Source organism: Neofelis nebulosa, chromosome 1 (assembly GCF_028018385.1).
Source record: "Neofelis nebulosa isolate mNeoNeb1 chromosome 1, mNeoNeb1.pri, whole genome shotgun sequence".
NCBI lineage: Eukaryota > Metazoa > Chordata > Mammalia > Carnivora > Felidae > Neofelis > Neofelis nebulosa.
Genome location: NC_080782.1, coordinates 39563828 through 39585382, shown reverse-complemented (window position 1 = coordinate 39585382; position 21555 = coordinate 39563828). Strand labels below are relative to the sequence as shown.

At 40.4% G+C, this 21555-nt stretch overlaps 2 protein-coding genes across 3 annotated transcripts in view; both read right to left on the bottom strand.

Moving 5' to 3' along the window:
- The window catches only part of ITGA1 (integrin subunit alpha 1), a 170037-nt gene extending 152539 nt beyond the window's left edge, over positions 1 to 17498 (bottom strand). Inside the window, exon 1 of one of the 2 annotated variants that reach the window (XM_058719426.1) lies at positions 16802 to 17498. In XM_058719426.1, the coding sequence (XP_058575409.1) occupies positions 16802 to 16862 (61 nt within the window). In that variant the 5' untranslated portion in view covers positions 16863 to 17498. Of the gene's footprint in view, positions 463 to 16801 lie in introns of those variants that run through there. The other variant, XM_058719436.1, reaches the window with a different exon arrangement.
- On the bottom strand, positions 1677 to 3601 carry PELO (pelota mRNA surveillance and ribosome rescue factor). The gene is made up of 2 exons (XM_058719447.1): positions 2589 to 3601; positions 1677 to 2292 (listed from the first exon to the last, which is right to left on the bottom strand). Exons 1-2 carry the CDS (start codon positions 3312 to 3314, stop codon positions 1861 to 1863), a joined length of 1158 nt encoding a protein of 385 aa, XP_058575430.1. The 5' UTR covers positions 3315 to 3601; the 3' UTR covers positions 1677 to 1860.
- Positions 17499 to 21555: the final 4057 nt, after the last annotated feature.

Sequence of the window (21555 nt, the reverse complement as noted above, 5' to 3'; positions counted from 1 at the left end):
TGGTGGTCCATAGACCAATAGCAAGACATGAATCAATGGTTCTCAGCATTGATACCCAATGGAATCACCTGGGGATTAAATCAAAACAAAACACAACAAAACAAAACATCACTTCTAGGGGTGAAGGTTATTTAGCCTGGGATCCAGTCTGGGTATTGAGTTTCAAAAGCTCTCAAGGTCAGGCTAACAACCAGCTAGTTTGAGAACCTATGACCTAAAATGTATTGGTCAGATTTATGGGTAGGTTTTATTTCTCCTGATTTCTATCATTGTAGATAACAGACCTAGGAATAACCAATACTGCATAGATTATGAGAGTAATATATGCCCCAAATCTTTAAATTCTTACTGAGAATAAGAGTCATTATCACACATTAAATAAGACATTAAAAGTCTTAGCAATTTCATTTCTATACTACCAAATGATTTAATAACATGTTTTTCATATATTTTAAAGTTAAATATCCACTGACATAATCACAATCCAAATTATTTTTAGATTAGGAGGTAGATATGTAACAATGTAATTTTAAAGTACATGGAGGTGTCTATTCCTAATTACAGATAAAAAAAAAAAAAGCTCACATTAGTCAGAAATTATGAAAAAATCCCAACCTGGGATCTATCCCAGGAGAAAGGCCCAGAGACAAAAAGGACAAGCAACAATTTACTTAGTATCTGTACTTGAAGTAGATACCCATCAGTTGCAAACTGAATTATCATTTTTTCTTTATAGTGACTTTCCTAATTATTTTGCTAAGGCTGAGGTTTGTAAAAGGTCAGGATGCAATTACACTCCAGGGCCCCCTTCCTAACTCTTAAAAATGCGCATCAAAGATACTTAATGAAAATAATACTTTAAAGTCAGGTATTTGCAGAAATTCCATCATTACAGTAAAAAGTATTGGACTACAAGTCAGCTACCACATACTACTAAAGATGTGACTTAACCAAACTTTCTGAACAGGTGTTCTCACCCCAACTTAAGGTCTAGGGAAAGTCCAATAAGAATGTGCAAGCACAGACTAATGCCACATAGAAATATAAGATAGCACTATGCATATTTATGATAAGCCAACTAAATGCATAGTCTGATAGCACAAAGAAATGGGAGTCTAGACTGGGGACTACTTTCAGCTTTGGCACTAATTAGCCACATAACAAGTAAATCACACACTTTAATTGCATTTTAAAAATAAAAATACTTCGAATAGCTTATCTTGAAATCCCTAGCAGGTCAAAGTGCTATGATCCCAAAATAACTACATGGTCCTCCAAAGCAAATATTAATTGTAACAACAACAACAACAAAAATTCACCAAGAGCTTAACAAGTTTCTTAAGAAAAATACCATTTTAAATTTGTTTTCTAGAAAAGTCTACAATTATTTGGCCATCACTTAAAACAGCAAATTTAAAACTTAGAAAAGTACAAAAAAGGATCATTAAACAGTGCAAAAGCACTATGTAGAATTAAGATAAACAGTGTAGCTGAGGATAATGAAATACCAAACAGCTTTTCCTAAAGGACAAGGGAAAAACATCTGGGATTTTATGATCTATCCCAAAGAATATATAGGTACTCTTATTAAATACACAAAATGCTTTTTGAGTACTGCAAATAACTCACAGTTTCTATATAAATTATCCTATTTAATAAAGATGGTAGTACGTGGAGATTATTTCCTTTTAATTTATTGTTTGGTTTGAATACATGTCCTGCCAATCACACAATACCTAGTGTGACCAAATACATGAGAAATTCCTGTAAGAATCACAAAGTGCCTTGCAGCTTTCTGCCAGGATGCTAAGGAAATGTAACAATGGAGACACAGATTGTCTAAGTTAGAAGTTCCAATCATTAATCTTCCTCAGAACTGGAATCATCCTCTTGGTCAGAGAGTTCAGGGACAGGGAAGCGGAGAATGGCAGCCACTCCAGTCAACTGACTGAGCTGTTCTCCAGATACATGAAGACTAGAGAATATCCTAACAGTGCCCGCATTCTCTTTCACACTGTCCACCAGCTTCACATATCGGCTCCGTGTGGCTACATCCTGGTGCCTGAAAAGCTCATCACTGATGAGCAATGTGTCGATTGCCATAGCCTCATTGGCCTTCTCTACCTGCTTGAGTCCATAAAAAGCTCGGTCAGGTTCATGTTGTAACATTTTATAGAAGTCATCCAAAGCCTTTACTTCCCCAGCGGCTTTAGTGTCTGAAAGGCGGCTAGCTACAGAAGGGTCACAAAGGGCCTCTTTCAGGGAGTACTTGTGTCCAGAGGAGGCATGTACCTGGAATCACAATTATGAAAGTTAGGCAAAACAATCTTAGAGTACCCATTAATCAGCTTGCAATGACCTAAAGCCAAAAGCACTAATAAAACTTTATTAAGTTTGAGAACTTAAAGCAAAGTTTACTATGTAAATACCCTATTTAACAATTCTCTTTTTCATTTCATTAGCTTGCTTACAATCACAGTCCAGTAAACACTTTCTCCTCTTGTACTTTTCCCAGTCCTAAAACCTAAGAGTAGTTTATACAAATCCCTCTGCCCATTTTTAATTACCCTTGGATAAGACTGTTTTACCTGAAGGAATTTGGACCGGTTTTCCAGGAGCACTTTGTTGTCGGTCTTCACTGCTTGTTGAAACATGTAGTCGCAGAACTGCTCCCTGACGAATCCTGGGCTGGCCACCAGGATGCACTTCACAACATCAAAGTTTATGTGGCGCTGGATACCCTGGACCACCTGTTCGTAGAATCGCTCCAAGGCCCGGTCATGCTGGGAACAGTTGCCTTTCCGTTTCCTAGGGATGTTCACCTCCACCTTGGCCCGAGTGAGGGTCATGCTGGGAGTGACTAAGCAGATATGGGCGAGGCCTTCCTGCATGACCACAGCCGCCACATCTGCGCTCCAGGCTGGGTCACAGGCCTGCTCGATGCGCTCCAGAACCACACTGTCCCACTGTTTCTTGGCCAGCGTGAACTGGCGGTTGGGCTCCAGCTCGATGGTGTGGTAAGCCCCCATCTTGACATACTCATTCTCTTGGATGTTGGTCCCCTTAACCCGCAGCTGGCAGGCTTGAGAGTCAAAATCGATGGCCTCCACGCAGAGAGTGAGAGTAGTGCGGACCCGGTTGCTTCCTACGCTGCCCGTGGAGGACTCAGTCTGTACCTTGCGGATGGTGGAGGCACGCAAGCTGTCGCCCACCTGCACTAGATTGTAGGTGTGCCACATGTCCTCAGGTTCTTCGGGGACCAGGGTCACCTGGCCCGCATTGTCTTTCTCAATGTCCTTCCTCACGAGCTTCATGACTTTGGCGGGGATTCGCAGGCAGAACAAGAGGAAATGAGGGGTACCCGGTGGGAAAGGGGCAGGGAGGGAAAGGGAGTCTAGGCCGAGAAGGGGGCGGGGTCTGGTCCCTATAGCCACTGGCCTGACGGGAAGGAAATACTATAGTACCGACTCGAGCGGCCGAGGGGAACACTTACTCTAGCCCTTCTTTTCTTAGTTTCCGGGCGCACGGCACCACACCGGCGCGAGAGACACCGCAGCAAACGCAGTCTTCTCGGTTCCAGCCGCCAGCACGGACCCAGCAGCTGATGCAATGAGCGCGCATGCGTAGCCCGCGTCCCGCCTCCCGGCGCACGTTTTACGTCCCCAAAGAGGAGGCGGGGTGGGGGTGGGGAAATCACAGTTCGCGCGGGCGCAGGCGCACTAAGCGTGAAGCGCGTCCGAGGACTAAACCGACGGAGGAACGTGGTTGGAATCTTTGGTGGCAGGTCGTTTAATGCTGAACTTGGACCTCCTAAGTTTTCTCTTCCACAACTGTTTGTGCAGAATCTGAGGAATATGTAGTTCAAATTATTTTTTTCAGCTGCGTGCAACTGCCACTGAACACCTTCTCTTCCCCGGGTAAATCCAGTGTTAAAACTTAACTAAAAGTAAAAGGAATTCTCAAAAGTGCAGACTTGGCCCCACAGTCCTAAAATGTGCTCGGCTTTGCACCTGCCTTATCCGCACTCAAGCGCTGCACGCCTTTTGGAGCTGGTATTTCCAGACGCGGTTTCTAAGAACAACTGGTCACGGTGGATGTGGGCTCAGAGCAACGTGCCCAGCTGTTTTCTGCTCTTAGTTATCGTGTCTGCATGATCTGACTAACCCAGATGTTAAAGCACTGACCCCACACAGAGAAGAAATCATCCGTGGAATTTACCCCTGGGTGGACCTCTCAGTTGCTTGTCCCGATGTCCTGGGAATCCCAGATTCCAAAATTGGCAGTCTCCGCTTTCTGCAGCTCAATAGCACGTGAAATGTTTAGGTTAGGGATTGGGTCGCAAAAGCTTAGGGCGGGATCATCACTGCCAAAGCTGAGAATATGGGAAGTGGGGAAAATCTAATGTAGTAGGACCAACCCGACTGAAAGGCTATGGAATTTATTTTAAAGAAAATCCTTAAGTCACACAGCATTTTTATGGTGTGGGGGTGTTGAGAATTGGGGACTGCTTCTTAACAAGATCAGTAAATAGAAAAGGCCCATCAGAATTTTCTTGAGGGTTAAGATGGGGTGGAGAGCAGAGGAGTCCTACCATATATCTTCCCATTCTCTTTCTTAACCTGTGTATGGCACTGAAAGGGAAGCTTGAACTGGTGAGACCAGGATGAAAGGGAGGAATCTGACTCTGGCACAAGTCTTGAATTTCACATCTCGTTATCTTCCTCAGAGATTTTAAGGGGACACAAAATTCCCCTCTATAGCTCTAGTACAAATTAGAGTCATTGTTTTTGTGGCCTCTCCTCTTGCTCTCTGCTCTTACCTCCTTTCCCTCTTCCTTTCACACCTTCCTGTCATAGTGAGTGCCCTCACAGTTTCTAACTCAGACTTTCTTCTTCCACTTCCAAGTAAACCCAGTGACTTTTGAGTAAGGAACTGATCGCACTAAAGTGTAAAGATGGCTTGCCTCTCTCCAACGGAGATTTCCTAACTAGGAGAGAGATAAATACTTTGAGTTGCTCCTTGATCACCTTTCTAAGTACAATTTACCTCTCTCTAAAGTCTGCCAAAGATTAAAAACCACAGAATCACAGTGGCAGGCATACCGTAGGACCTTAATAAATGTTAAGTTTTTAATGAAGAGCTATCATTTATTGAATATTCACCAGGTACTTTCCTATATACTCTTCTAATCTTCATCTATAAATATTTGTTATCCTCATTTTGTAGATTAAGAAAATGAATTACAGAGACATTAAGAAATGTATTCAAGATCACATAACCAGCTTTTAAATTCAGACATGCTTAACTCTCCATCCTCTCCTCTGTTCAGTGGTACAAGATTATATATATTATGGATGCTTGAAATCTCTGCAACCATAAGTTATGTGCTGTCATCCACTGCCACTTCCCCTTAATTGTCACCTTTACCAGTTAAAGACCCACAGCTTAGGAAACAACTGAGAGGATTTGAAAGGCATCAGTCCCTTCCTTGCTTCTATTACTAAAAAAAAAAAAAAAAAAAAAAAAAAATCTTTATATTCTTCTGCTCAACATACGTTTCCTTCTGCCCAGCCTAGGTCGCCATTATAATCCTTGAGAAAAATCCAGTGTTCTACTTAAGGAAAATACGCATATATTTCTACATTTAAAAACTGTAGGAAACCCACACTGACTGCTAATTCTGTGGTTATTTTAAAGAGTTTATTTAAATTATGAGGCAAACTGCTTTGGGGTGTCTTTTTAAACATAAACTTGCTTCAGTGAACATACTACAAAATTTTTCATAGAATTACTATTTGATCTGAAATAGAATTATTTTTTAGTAACTGGAGCTTACTTTTGAATGATCAGATGTTTTCTCTCAGGCTTTGTGTTGTAACTTAGTATTTCCAGATTAATCATTACATTTTTATTTTGAATTATTTAGAATTCTCATTCCCTACTAATTAAAATCCAATTCTGTGATGTTCAGGGCCTCCATGATTTGGCTTTACAAGCTTTATTTTCCACTTGCCCCCTCCAGCACCCTATATTCCACCACAGGAGTAATTTTTGTTCCCCATACATCCTGGGAACTGTCTACTTTGCTGCCCTTAACTCATGATGTTCTCTATTTAAAATGTCACTGCTTCTCAGTCCTTCCTCCATAAATACTACTTCTTTTTTAAGCCCCAGCTTAAATGTTACCTCACATTTGAAAACCTGCATATGTAAATATTTTTAATATTTTTTAAATGTTTATTTATCTTTGAGAGAGAGACCGAGTGTAAGTGGGGGAGGGGTAGAGAGGGAAACACAGAATCCAAAGCAGGCTCCAGGCTCTGGGCTGTCTGCACAGAGGCTGAAGTGGGTCTTGAACCCTCGAACCGAGACATCATGACCCGAGCTGAAGTCAGACGCTCAACCGACTGAGTCACCCAGGCGCCCCTGAAACCATGCATATAGTAATTGGAATACCTATCTTTTCTTTCTTGTTGAACTCTGAGTAGATTAATCCTTTTACTCCTCCACTGACCCCTTGAAAAGTCCCTGGCACATAGTAGGCACTTATACATGGATAATAACCTGAGTGGATCAGATGTGAAGTGTGGAAGCTATATGAACATTATCACAGACAGTTCTTAAGGCATGATATTGTAATTAATGATAGTTCACTTAACTTAATAATGGTATATAAAAAGTAATTCCTCTTATTTTAAAGCTGTTGTAGTTACAGCAGTTAAGTAATATACAGCAGTATATGGTATTTTCATTTTTTTACCAAAATATGCAAAATCATGAGAAAAAAACATTTACCTTTGTTACTTTAAATTCTAATTTTATATTTATTGGCTTTTTGAAAATAGAAACCTTTATATCAGCAACTTTATATCTATTTTTTCTATTTATATTAGTCTCTCTAGAATAAAAAAAAAGTTTTCAATTTGTTGTTTTTGATGTAATTCCAGTGTCTCAGAAAGAGAACTGGGCTAGAAGTCAAACATCCTGGATTGTAATTCTTACCCTGTCAATTGTTTTTACTCTTAACTTTAGGCAGCCCTTAGTGTCTTAGAAACTCAAGTTTCTTTTTCTTAAGAATTGAGGGCATTGAATTCAATAATTAAAATTGTCTTAATTGTAAAGATTATGCTGCAAAAATGTTTAAAAAACTGAAACAGTACTCATAATCTCACTCTATCACATTTATATTCATTTTTGCATAGTACCTTTTGAATTTGATTCTTTCTAAGCCCCACTGTAGTGGTAAAAGATCGATACCAAGTTTAATCCTTGCACACCAAGAGTTGGCAGGCAGGAGTCATGATCTTTCTAGTAGGTTATAACAACTTTAGATAAGGCCCCTAACTTACAAACCTGAACTTTTCAGTCTAAATTGTAAGTAAGATTATTGGTCCTGCCTCTCTTATTTGATAACCCTTATAAGATTCTAATGAGATTATGACACTTGTTAACTGTCGAGTTGTATAAACATGTGAGATATATGGTAAATCTCCAAGAATGCCTGACCTGAAGCTAGAAATCTGCATCAGACATAGCAAGGATCAAGGGCTCACTTTAACATGATCATACTCAGTCTTGGAAAAATAACTGGTTCAGTAAAGCTGACTGATGAATAATCTGTTGGGTACCATTATTTATACTAGTATCCCTTCTGCAGGGAAACCTTAGGTCAGTCCTACTGCATGAGTTCATGCACTTCATTGGTGAATTGGATTACAGTCCTTCTTCCCATTATAATAGTATGTTAGAATGCTAGAAATGGTTTGTATGACAGCTGCAGGGCTAATGGGGTCCTGAGGATGGATTTCTTATTTGGATACCCTGGGCTTAGCACAGTATAGGGGCTGTATAATTGTTCTTGTTTCTTGTATTTTTTTGTTTGCAAGACTTAACTTTTTTCTTTTTTTTAATGTTTATTTTTAAGAGAGAGAAAGAGAAGTGGGGGGGGGGTGGCGAGGGAAGGCAGAGAGAGAGAGAGACACAGAACCTGAAGCAGGCTCCACTCTTGGTTCGAGCTTACAGCAGTAAACCCAATGAGGGGCTCCCACTCACAAGCCATGAGATCATGACCTGAGCCAAAGTTGGACACTTAACCAAGACCAAGCCACCAGGCATCCCAAGACTTAACTTCCCTGCAACACCTACTAACTTTTTTCCTTCCTCTGCTTACAGCACCATGGAGGCTCTTCCCATCATTGCTTCCTTGCTTGTCTATTGCCTTTTTCAGAGTGTGAACTTCTTTAAGGACAGAGACTACCTTTTATTTCCCTGTGTTCTGTTCCTGAAACTTAGCACAGCAACTGTTACATAATCATAGTTATTATATGAAAGAATATGTGATCGTTAGTTCTCCTTTAATACAGAGTTTTTAACTTATCTATCTTTGGTGTCTTAAAATTATGAAAACATTCTGTTTTATAATGTTACTATAATTTTAAAGAGAATATTATTCTTAAGGTAAGTTTCTAAAAACCTATTTCAATTTTTGAGATACCCATGGTTCGGTAAGAAAATGATTATTTTAAACACATCATACTGAGGAAAAGATCTTAAAATGTAAATAATATATAATAACAGTTTTATTATGCATGTTTAGAAAATGATCTTTGCAGAATAAACCAGAGCTCTGATTATGAATATCTAATAATAAATGCAATCATTTACGTAAGGAGAATGTGCTAACCTGGGATTGTACAGAGATGCCCATGTGACCTCCACAAGCAAAGCCAAGGGGACAACTGGGAGAAGTATTCAGCTAATTCAGGCAAAAGGGGAAAAGGGAAAGTTTTTGGTTTGTTTGTCTGTTTGTTTTGAAGGAACTTTTGCTCAGTTACTGTCTAAAGTTCTGTGATTAAAAGCAGTTACTTGATGGGGCGCCTGGGTGGCTCAGTCGGTTAAGTGGCCGACTTCAGCTCAGGTCATGATCACGCGGCCCGTGAGGGCTGTGAGTTCGAGCCCCGCGTCGGGCTCTGTGCTGACAGCTCAGAGCCTGGAGCCTGTTTCAGATTCTGTGTCTCCCTCTCTCTGACCCTCCCCTGTTCATGCTCTGTCTCTCTGTGTCTCAAAAATAAATAAATGTTAAAAAAAATTTTTTTTAAATAAATAAATAAAAGCAGTTACTTGCACTTGTCACAAAATAATATAAAACCTCCTACCAGATAAGCAAAAATTTATCAACAAAAGCCTCCATGAGTGGTGTGTTTCTGTACGTATACCTATACAAGATCATTTTACGAAAAATATAACAATAAAATGGACAATTTTAAAGACTGGTCAGTATCCATGTGTTTTCAAACTTTAGTATTTGGCAAACTAAAATTATACCTAACAAAATGATTTTGAAAGTACACAGTAGGGGGTGTCTGTGTGGCTCAGTTGGTCGAATGTCTGACTTTGGCTCAGGTCATGATCTCACGGTTCATGAGTTCAAGCCCCGCCCCCGTGCTGGGCTCTGTGCTGACAGTTCAAACTGGAGCCTGCTTCAGATTCTGTGTCTCCCTGTCTCTCTGCGCCTCCCCTGCTCATGCTGACTCTCTCTCTCTCTCTCTCAAAAATAAACATTAAAAAAAAAAGTACACTGTAATTTGTATTAGGAGTATAGGATTTATAATAAAATATGTGGTTCATTAATCTTTTTTTATTTAAAATTTTTTTAAATGTTTATTTCATTTTTGAGAGAGAGACAGAGAGAGACAGAGTGCAAGCGGGGGAGGGGCAGAGAGAGAGGGAGACAGAATCCAAAGCAGGTTCCAGGCTCTGAGCTGTCAGCACAGAGCCCTATGTGGGGCTCAAACTCACAAACTGTAAGAACATGACCTGAGCTGAAGTCAGATGCTTACCGACTGAGCTATTCGGGTGCCCCCCCCAATAATCTTAATCATTTGATGTTCTAATGTGAGTTAGATATCCTATTCAAATTTAAGAATTTGCATTTATTATAGCAGATCCCATATAATTCATGCAAAAAGCATATGTTGTCACCCCTTTTAATATTTGAATTACAATGATTTTTCAAATTAGATTTCTCATTTGTTGTATTTGTAGAGAACTGTTTGGATAAAACAATATTAATGTTTTTGCACATAAAGTGAATTCTTAACACCAACCAGTACATGTATTTTAATCTCCTTTTAAGACTTATTTGACTTTTTAATCTTCCTTTTAAATTACAGAAGGCATTAGATAAAAATCAAGTCCCTCCATATCTGTGTTAGCCCTAGTGCTAATCACCAATATGACAAAAATTTAGGGTTTGCCAAAACTAGTCATTGATTGTATGCAGCTGGATCAATGTTTACTTTATTGTCACCTTTCTCCTGAGGGAGAGTATTCAGAGGAAGCTCAGTTCTTAGGATCTGGTGAGGCGACTGATGCCAGAGGAGCAATTATCCCTTGCATCAGATAGAAAAGGACTAAGAAGAGGGACAATGTTCATATCTTTGTATCCAGAAGGAGTGTCATTTGTATCCAGGAGTATGTTTGAAATTTTATGATACAGTTTTTAAAAATACAACGAAATGTGATAGAAAGTTACCATGTAGATTTACTGTTTGTTATTTTTGTGATTTTCAGATGCACATTTTCCCACTTTTCAACATCTCTAAAACTGTTAGTTTTTAATTTGTTAGTAGGCATCTAACAATCTAATGATTATAATTGGAATGGCAGCACTTTTATTTCTCAGTAGTGCATAAAATAATGGTGCATCATTCAATTGATGGTGTCTTTTATTCAGTTAGATATAAATGTGGGTAGATATATATATATTCCAGGTAAGGACATATGCATCAAAAAGAGACAATATGATCTTTTAAGTATTTTATGGCTTTGTCTATAGTCTATTCAATAACAGATTTCAAGTGCCTATTATTGTAGATGCTAAGGATAATGAAGAGTCTACCCTCATAGAGCATATAGCAAGCTGGGAAGACAGACAGTCAGATATTTAATTACCCTATCATGTGGTATGTTACAGAAGCACCAGGGGCTTACATGTTTCTGGTAGAGGGCGACCTATATACTCCAGTGGGTTTCTTGGCAATGACATTCATGTGGGGACTTGAGGTTAGCAAGCAGTGGGAGTAACTGCTTATGCAAGGCCTGGAGACTTCAGAGGAGTTGGCACAACAGAAGAGCTAAAAGAGACTCAATAATCTTGACAGGAATATATTCAGCTCATTTACATCTCTTGATACTCTTCTGTACTTGCTTTGAGAGTGAATACAATTGTCCAGTCAGAGAGCACTCTGGATAGGCAGTATATTCTGATTTTAGCCTTGTGGCAACAATTCCAAATATCTTTCATCTCAATTTTATAACATGAATTCAAATACACTATTTTGTGTTTCATACAACAGAAGGATTGTGTAGGTAAAGAATAGCACTTTGATCCCTAATTTTCTGAATATGTTTTAAACATGAGCTATTTTATGAAGTATTTTAAGGAGAATATGAAAATTTAGCAACTTCTAAATCTAATGAGAAGTTTTTGGGGTTCGAGGTGGAGGCATATATGCAGAGGAGCATCCATCTGAGGAAGTAAAATCAATAGTTATCAGCTGTGCCCAAGTTTATGCATCAAAAGAGCATCATGACAGCAGGGACGACAAATAGGCAAACTGGTGAAACGTGAAATATATATGTATATTTCACTCCTACTCTCAGTGCCTATGTATTAAACAAACAAACGAACAAAAATCCTATGAATGTATTGCTGCCTTTACTGATATCATAATGACTAAAGAGTTTCCCCATGTTCAGTAATTCCTGTCAGTCCACTGTGTGCCACTGGAGGTCATTTCTTTGTTATGACTAAGTGTCTGATTTCCATGTTCAGCTGTCACCTCACTGGATTTCATACACACACATATATATTTTTTTCTTTTTAGAGAGGGGAGGGGTGGGAAGGGAAAGAGGGAGAGAATCCCAAGCAGAGGATTAGACGCAGAGCTAGATTCTACGACTGACCAGGAGATCATGACCTTAGCCAAACTCAAGAGTCAGACACTTCTAATGAGCCACTCAGGTGCCTCTGGACTTCATTTTGAATAGGAAATCTTGACTGAAGAAAGTCACAAAGGAAGACACCTTGTTTTTAGGCTAAGTAAAATATTTCTAGGGTGGAGAGTCATATAACTCAATTAGGCATCATTCTATATATTCTTTTTTTTTTTTTTAATTTATTTATTTTTGGGACAGAGAGAGACAGAGCATGAACGGGGGAGGGGCAGAGAGAGAGGGAGACACAGAATCGGAAACAGGCTCCAGGCTCCGAGCCATCAGCCCAGAGCCTGACGCGGGGCTCGAACTCACGGACCGCAAGATCGTGACCTGGCTGAAGTCGGACGCTTAACCGACTGCGCCACCCAGGCGCCCCTCTATATATTCTTAATATCCAGAGATAGTAGTCTTATTTGGGTTATGATTAATGTAGTGTAGACATCATCTAATTTCACTGTATACCTAAAAGTCATGAAAATAACAGACTTGCATCATTGATTAGGTCCTTATGAAAGTCTTTTAGACAGGTATACTTGGATTTAACATTTAGAGGGTTGAGCAAGAGGGAAATGGAGTTGCATTTAGATAGCCTGTATGGCATATTATCTCACAGCATGAGATCTGAGATCAGAGATCAAAGCTGAGCACAGGCTTTGCCGTTTACTAGTTGTGTGACTTTGCACAAATTAATCTCTTAGCATTTTGGTTTCTTCATCTCCAATATATGGATAATAGTTCTGAATTTTTTCCTGTTTCTCAGATTAAAATGAAATCATATATGCAACGTTTTTGGCACAAGGCCTCACACAGAATATGTTCTCAATAAATATGTGCCTTTCAGCATTAAGTTGTGCCAGTTTTTCTCTGTTATCGTATGTCTTGATCTTTTTCCCCTGGAGGTTTAATTCTGCCGTTTGGATATGGCCAATGAGAGGCTGGGCAAGAAATGAGAGGGTGGGAGGAAAAGAAGGGGTATTCATTTCCCCTGCTCCCTTCTGGTGGGGCTTCAGTTTGGGCTCTAGCTGCATTCCTCTTCCTATGTCCCAGCTCCTGTCCAACAGTCCCTCTCCCATAGCTAGAGTTCACAGTCAACCTGACAATGCTCCCTTTTCATGCCTAGGATTAGTAATGGCTTTTCTTCCCACTGTTACTTCAGATGCTTTCTTCTCATTATTGTTTGTCCTTAGGTGCTCCACCATCTTTTGTCAGTTCCTTTAAATGCCTCTGTAAACAGTCCCTTTATTAACCTTTCTTCAGTTAAATCCTTTATATGTGTCACTAGTTTTTGCTGGGACTTTGACATACATAAAATAATAATCTGTTGACAAATCATTTTAAAATATCGTTAAAAGCTAATACAAGACAATTCTTAATCCAACGGGAAGTTTATTGGGATGGTGGTGGTTTGTTGTGGTGATATAAGCCTACATTTATAAATTTTTTTAGTGCTTATTTACTTTTGAGAGACAGAGCATGAGTGGGGAAGGAGCAGAGACAGAGGGAGACACAGAATCAGAAGGAGGCTCCAGGCTCTGAGCTGTCAGCACAGAGTCCTGAACCTTGATATCATGACTTAGGCTGAAGTTGGAAGCTTAACCCACTAAGCCACCCCAGGCCCTCCAAACCCACATTTAGGTAGCCTACCTGGCATATTATTTCACAGCACGAGATTCAAGATCAGAGATCTAAGCTGAGCACAGGTTCAACAGGGGGTGGCGGAGGGAAAGGTGGAGTTCTCTTCCACATGCATAAAACAAGATCATATCCACAGTATCAAAATGAGCGCGAGGATTACGGAGAAAGTAAGGAAACGTGATTGGCTATCATGGGAAGGGTACATTTTGGGGTTTTGGTAGGCAGAATAATGGTCTCCCAAAGATGTCATGTCCTAATCCCTAGAACCTGTGAATATTACCTTATATGGCACAAAGGACTTGCCATGTGTGATTAAATTAAGGATCTCGAGACAGGGAGATTATCCTGCATTATGTAAGTGGGTCCAATGTAATCAGAAGGATCTTTATAAGAAAGACTCAACAGGGTCAGAGTCAGAGAAAGAAATGGATGATGAAGCAGTCAGAGAGAAAAATTTGAAGATGCTATACTGCTGGCTTTGAAGATGTAGTATGGACCCACAAGCTAAGGAATGCAGGTGGCCTCTAGAAGCTGGAAAAGGCAAGGAAATGGATTTTCTCTGATAGCCTCCAGAAGACATGTAGCTCTGTCTGCACCTTGATTTTAGCCTAGAGATACTTCTTACAGAACTGTAAGATAGTAAATTTGTCTTATTTTAAGCCAATCAATCTGTGGCAATTTGTTACAACAGAAACAGGAAACCAATACGGGCGTAGTAGGAGAGAGAGGGTGCTGGATTAGAGCAGACCCTGAATGGTCAGTTGAGAATTTTGGATTTTATCTAAAGACAATAAAGAGCCATCAAAGTATTTTTGTTTGTTTGTTTTACTAAAGACTAAGATATAATGAAAGTTACTTATTAGGAAGATAGATTAGAGGTTGGGTTCAGATCGGCAGCAAGAGCACTCCACAGGAGTGTGCACTGGTAGGGATGGTGATGAGACCCCAGGTTAGGGGTGGACTCCGAACTGACGAGAAGTTTCCAGGAAAGCTGACCCTATGATGACTGACTGGAAGACCAGCAAAGGAGAGGAAGAAGTCAAATTTCAGATCCTTGTAAAATGGGCATATTATAGCACATATGAGGAACTGACTGATTCTGACACAATAAATTCTAATTTAAATATGATTGAATTTTAGGTACATGCACATATACACATACACAAAAAGGACTTAAGTATTATGATTTAGAAATACCTAGGGGCGCCTGGGTGGCTGAGTCAGTTAAGTGTCTGACTTCGGCTCAGGTCATGATCTTGCGTTCTGGTCTGTGAGTTCAAGCCCCACGTCGGGCTCTGTGCTGACAGCTCAGAGCCCAGAGCCTGCTTTGGATTCTGTGTCTCCCTCTCTCTCTGCCCCTCCCCTGCTCATGCTCTGTCTCTCTCTCTCTCTCTGTCAAAAATAAATAAACTTTAAAAAAAAATTTAGAAATATCTATATGTTATTCTTCTTTAAGTCCCTTTCTGCCTTAATATGCCTTACCAACAATTGCAGAAAACCCACAGCGTGCAACTTGTGACTGTTTTAGGCATGGGTAAATAAAGCAGTTAAACCTAAAAGATCTTCAGTATATGAAATCATAACTTTTTGACCTCTATTTTTTTTAAAGTTTCATTTTAAAGTTTATTTATTTTGAGAGAGAGAGAGAGAGAGAGAGAGAGAAGATATGAGCAGGGGAGGGGCAGAGAGAGCGAGGGAGAAAGAAAATCCCAAGCAGGCTCCAGGTGCAGAGGCTGAGAACAGGGCTGAAACTCACAAACAGTGAGATCATGGATCATGACCTGAGTTGAAATCAAGAGTCAGCTGCTTAACCTACTGAGCCACCAGGGCCCTCATTCTTTTTTTTTTGGGGGGGGGGGCGGGGGGATGTGCAAACTTCATTTGATCCTTTCTGCACTACTGACTGCCTTTTTGGTAAGTTGAAAAAGGTACAACTTGAATAGTCAGACAACTTCAGATTTGGCACAACAACAAAAGGCAAACAACCTCTAAAAAGTTTGAGCTGGAGAGACATCACATAGGTCAAATAAGTGTAAAGGGCAGTGACAGTAGCTGATAAGTTAAACCATTCACTGGCTGTAAAGCTGTTCAGAAGTCTCTACTGTTTGGATTACTGGACACTTCCTGAGTAGTAGAAAATGTTTGGATGAAAAGTCTGTAGCTCATAATTAACTCTCTTAATACCACCTCACTATGTAAAAAGTTTTGCTTACTAATAATCCATTTCTCAGAGATCTTCATAAGAGGTAACCAGGCTTGAACATCCAAATCAGGGTAAACTGGCCAGATAATTCCCGTTTTTAATGGCAAAATGCTGAATTAACTAGTACTCAGAAGCATGCCAGCAAAAAAGACACTGAACATTGAATATTGATGATATGCTAAACCCAACCATTAACCAAACCATTAATCAGGTCACTTTCTTTCACACAATGTATCTTCCAGTTTTCACCACTACAACTTCTCCCCTCAGTCAGTAACTGGTAAAAAAGATCTGACTGTGGGTTAATCATTTGGAAAATCTTAGGAATGATATGATTCAACATTTTTCTGAATTGGATATAACTTTGTATTTCCAGCGTTTTTTTTTAAGTCCTCATGAAAAATACCTTTTATACACACGTAACAGTACTATACTTTGCATTAAAAAATGGCCTGCTCTGTGACAGTTATAGAGTAAAGGCTCTCTATCCCTTTCTCCATTTCAAAAAGTTCCTCCTCATCCTTGACAGCAACAAAATGCAAAAATGCCCACCCTTGTGTAACCTGAGGGTAGGAACTTTGCATATAAATCAGGCGCCCTCTAGTTTCTTCCCTCCCGAGGAGCGGGGTTAGGAGGGGAAAGGCCATTCAGTAAAGTCCTAAAATACAGTGTAAACTGTCAAAACAAGTCTGTAGAGTCGCATCTACCTTGTCAAGTTTTCAGCGCTGTCTCCCTGCTACCACCGAGGGGGAAGGTTTTGAAACACATCAAAACGAGTAACGAGAACGAAACGCAGAAACTCCTTTCTGTACTCAGACCTGCCCAGACTACCTGAGCGCCCCAAACTGGACCAGCGCTCCATCCACCCCTCGGGGCCAGAGCTCTCCGTCTCCCTCTACCCAACAACCACAACAAGCCCGGAGCCCCGCGCGCAGATGCCCAGAGACAAGCAGGGTCGCTCACCGGTGAGGAGCCAGCAGCGGGCGACAGCCAACCCCGGGCTGGCTTGGCGTCGGGGGGCCATGGCCCGAGAGCCCGCAGAGCCCGGGGACGCGCTGGATCGGCGGGCAGGACTCGGCGGGGCTGGGAACGGAGCCGCGCGGTCAGGGCCACTCTACCGCCGCAGGTCTGCGTCCGGCCCCGGCCAGTCGCGGCGCGCAGAAGCCGAAGAGTGAATTTCCTGTGTTTTGGACGAATGCCTCTGAGTCCTCTCCACGCTCCTCATATCCCAGACTTACTGCCCCATCGCCCGCCCCTTCGCGTGCTGGGTTTCTGAAATCCCACTGGCAGTCTCCCAGGCTCTGTCCGAGACATGGACAAATAAAGCCAGCTTCGCGGGTTCGTGTTTAGGCTAAAGTCCACCAGCTACAAAGCAAACCTTAAAGGGATATCTGCCTTTCATTGAGAGGGTGATGCCGCTCTCCGGCTAGCTCCCTACGGTGGCAGGAAGGCGGGCGAGGGCTGGACCTTCGGAGGGAGTCGCCAGTGCAGTGGCCCCGCCTTCACACCCCTAACTTCTCCCCTGGGTCTGCTCGGGGAGAGTACTTTCAACGTGCCCGGGCTTCTCGGCCCTTAAGGGGAGGCTGCTTCCCTGGGGCCCGATTGCGCAGAAGGAATTCGACGGTCTCTGAGAGAGTGAGCAGGTCTGGTCTCCCCACCTCGCTTCCTGCGGACACTTGAACTTCGCCGTGCTGTGGTCTGACACTAAGCGTGTGGATGTGGGAAGGGAGGGGGCGTCTACTCCCGCACGCCCCCACTGAAAGGGTTTTGCTTTCGCTTATGGAGGGTTTGCTTCGTTTGATCGTGGTTAAACGGTGGTTGCAGATAAACTTTTCTTTGGGAAGACTGATAAGTTGGAGAAAAGGAGAAGGAAACAAGAATGGGAGAAAAAAGAAAAGAAACAGAAATGCAAGAGGGAAGAGGGAGGTTAAAGAAGGGAGGAAGACAGTTTCTTCAGAAACGGTATGTGTGTGGGCTATTTTGTTTAAGTTGAATGAGAATGTTTGTACACTGGGAACTGAATCTAATAAAGAACCTGGGGACTGTTTTATTTCTTCTTGCTGAAGACTTTTATAACTAGGAGTGCATTAAATCATGTTCATGTTACTCCATCCTCTCCCCCTCCCTCTACTCCAGGGAACTAAAAATTGGGAAGTTAAGTTGACGGGTCAAAACGCTGGAGAATGTTACCCCACCCTGGGAGACCCAGGCCAGAAAAAGCACTTAAGAATTTGCAATGATTTCCTTGCTTATCCTGTGAGTTGTACAGCCTCCCTGTTAAGAGCCACATCCACATGTTAGCTTCACTTGCTTTTTTTTTTTTTTTTTTTTTTTTTTTTTTAAAGCAGCTCTGTCTTAATGGTTTTGAGAATTTCAAAGAAAGGGAAGGAGTGGATGAGTGGATTTGTGTTTACACCTGGTGCCTGGAATCCATTCCATTCCATTCCATTCAATTCAAAGCAGCTACCAATTGAGTATCTCTCTCTAGCAGGACTAGGGCTAGGCAGGACTAGAGTGCCACCCAAAGGAGGACTCTGCCTAGGACACAATACAGGTGACAGTATAGGTAACCCGAGAGAAGGGAAGGGAGAAGCCACAGGGATGATTGCATAGAGTGCCACCAAACAGGATGACAGGGACTAACAGTTGGAAAAGACAATAAAGAAATTTAATGAAGATCAAAAAGATGGTCAGCCCTGAGATGATGAAAGCCATCAAATGTCAGTAACGTGACCCATCAGCTAAGGAATTTTTCTCTAACTTATTTATATGAAATGATTACCTAGTTGAATATGTTAAAAATACTGCTTTTCCCTGTTTCCAACTTTCATATTTTCATTTCTTAGTCCTATTTTCAAAATATTTATTTATTGCACAAATAAGTCTCTGGAGAAAATCTCATGTTGGATCACAGTTCAAACTCATCAGACATTACTGAGGCTCCATTGCCTATATTCAGTGTTCTCGTATCCCAGTTGGGCTTTCCAGCCTATCTTCATTAACTGGTATCATCAACCTGCCTCCTTTTCCTGGGAAAGCCTTGCCAAGTAATCCCTACATTTCATCTCCCTGTCTATAGTCTTAGTTATGTCTTCTGCCTCAGTGTGGCCCGTGAGGATTTGCACAATAATCAGTAAATACTGCTTAACTGATTAACCGATAAAAAACTGATAAGTGATTAATGTTTAGACATTTAAAAATCATGATACATACTTTCCCCAAAATATCTCTTCAAATTGTTCTGTTTTCATAAACAATGTGTGTGTATATATATGTAAACATATGTATATACACACATATATATATGTGTATAGACATATACACATTTGGAGCTCTAGAAAATTACAATATTATTTTTAAATGATTTTTTTATTCATTTTTGAAAGAGAGAGAGGGAGAGAGCACAGGTAGGGGAGGGGCAGAGAGAGAGGAACACAGAATCCGAAGCAGGCTCCAGTCTCTGAGCTGTCAGCACAGAGTCGGATGCAGGGCTCGAACCCAGGAACCCTGAGATCATGACCTGAGCCAAAGTCACACACCTATCCGACTGAGCTACCAGGCACCCTGAAAATTATAATATTATTGAATTAGAAAGAAATAAAAAGAGAAATTATAAAATTCTATCTTATTGAAATAAAGTAGGGTTAAAACATGCTTGTATGATCAAGGTTATAATTATTGGGAACTTTAACTTTCTTTGGGGGTTAACAAATACTTTGAATTAAAAATTTTTTTATAAAGTTTATTTATTTTTGAGAGAGACAGAGGCAGCATGAATGGGGGAGGGGCAGAGAGAGAGGGAGAGAGAGAATCCCAAGCAGGTTCTTCACTGTCTGCACATAGCCCCATGCGGGCTTGAACTCACAAAACCATGAGATCATGACCTAAACCAAGACTAAGAGTCAGATGCTTAACTGATTGAACCACCCAGGCACCCCTTGAATTTAAATTTTTGAAAATCGTCTCTAAGACTTACAAATTAATGGTGATAACCAGCACTACCAGTGCTGTGGTTAGTTTACTTCCATATGTGTTAGGAATCTTATGACAATATTTATTAATCTTCCTCATTTCACATCAATGCAAATATAGAGACTGAGAAAGTAGTTATTGCTGGAGAATTAAATTTAGATTCAGTGCTCATTTTCTGAACTTCAATAAATCTTAACACAAATCAATTTCAGGCAAGCTATTTTCTTAACTAATTTTATCTTGACAGGAAGACATGTTATTGAGTAAACTGAGGCTTAGAGAAGATAAAAACTAGGGTCACAAACTAGTCATTACATGGGGTCACTTGACAGCAAATGCTAAGCTCTAGACTTTGTACAATATACTCTTCTATTTTAAATGAGATCTAATATGATTAGATCCCTGTGACAATTTGGAAATATGGGTGAAAATTAGAAATACCCTGAGAGGTTAGAGACTGAACTGATTAAGAATTTAGAACACAGAGTCTATGAAATGAGGCAAAGTAATTGGGATTACTGGTTAGTATCTCAAAAAGAAAAACTTATACTTGATACAAAAGTATTCTCCTTAGAGGTAATCTAATATATTAAGTATAATTACTGGAGTAAGTAGGTTCTTGAGTTAAACTCCCTAGATTCATGCCCAAGAACCACCATGTGGTAGCTGTGTGATCTAGGAAAAGTTATGTAGTTTCTGTGAGCCTCAGTTTTCTCAAACATAAAATGGGGATAAAATACTGCTTTTCTCTGAAGAATGTTATGAGGATTATGTGAGATGAGCCCATGAAACATTTAGCAAAAATGCCTGGATTACAGTAAATAGAAATGAATCATTCTTCTTCTTCCCAGTTGCAGGAGAATTAGAATTAGACAATGGGAACACAGGGCAGGGCCTGTGTGGGACGGGCCCTAAGGAAATGATACCATTTGCTAGGCATCAAAAGGGAAGGTTAGTGTTTGGCCAAAATCACCTCTATCAACTCTTATCATTATTTCTGGAATGTTTACCTGAAATACTTACTTTGTATTAGGGAATTATCTTGAACATATCCCTATAAAATGGGTATACATTAAGAAATTAAAGCCCATTATGATATTAACAAGGATTTGCTTTTCAAATTAGCTATGTGTCAAGGGGATTTTTTAAAACAAGAAAAGAATATTTCACTAAGGAGTTGGAAATAGGAGAGGGTCTAGAGTTCTGCTTCTGATATAGGTCAGTGTTCTTTGGTAGTTAGATCATGGGTTCTCAAAGCCACAGGATAAATAAGGTACTCACACCCAGATAGAAGAGCAGTGTCAATTTTTATTCAATCATAAATGCTTTTTAAGTTGTTTTATGTTAAAATAACAGATTTTTATAAGAAAAATATAAAATTACATTTTTAAAAAGTTAAATATGAGGTTTAAAATACATTTTAGCATCGGGGCACCTGGGTGGCCCAGTTGGTTAAGCTTCCGACTGTGGCTCAGGTCATGATCTCACAGTTCCTGAGTTCAAACCCCGCATCATGCTCTCTGCTGTCAGTGCAAAGCCCTTTTCAGATCCTCTGTCCCCTCTCTCTCTGCCCCTTCCCTGCTCACAGGCTTTCTCTCCCTCTCAAAAATAAACAAACATTTAAAAATAAATACATACATACATACATTTTAGAGTAGCATCAAATTGTACTTTCTTCCCTCCTTTCCACCTCAGAGGTGTCAAGGGTAGGTGGTATTGTCTAGAGCTGCTTCTGTTTTTACAAA

What these genes read in the sequence shown, in the direction of transcription:
- PELO (XM_058719447.1), bottom strand. Translation starts at nt 3,314, where the DNA reads ATGAAGCTCGTGAGGAAGGACATTGAGAAAGACAATGCGGGCCAGGTG. An exon ending in ACCGGTCCAAATTCCTTCAG is followed by an intron (nt 2,293 to 2,588) that starts GTAAAACAGTCT and finishes TTGTGATTCCAG; the next exon opens with GTACATGCCTCCTCTGGACA.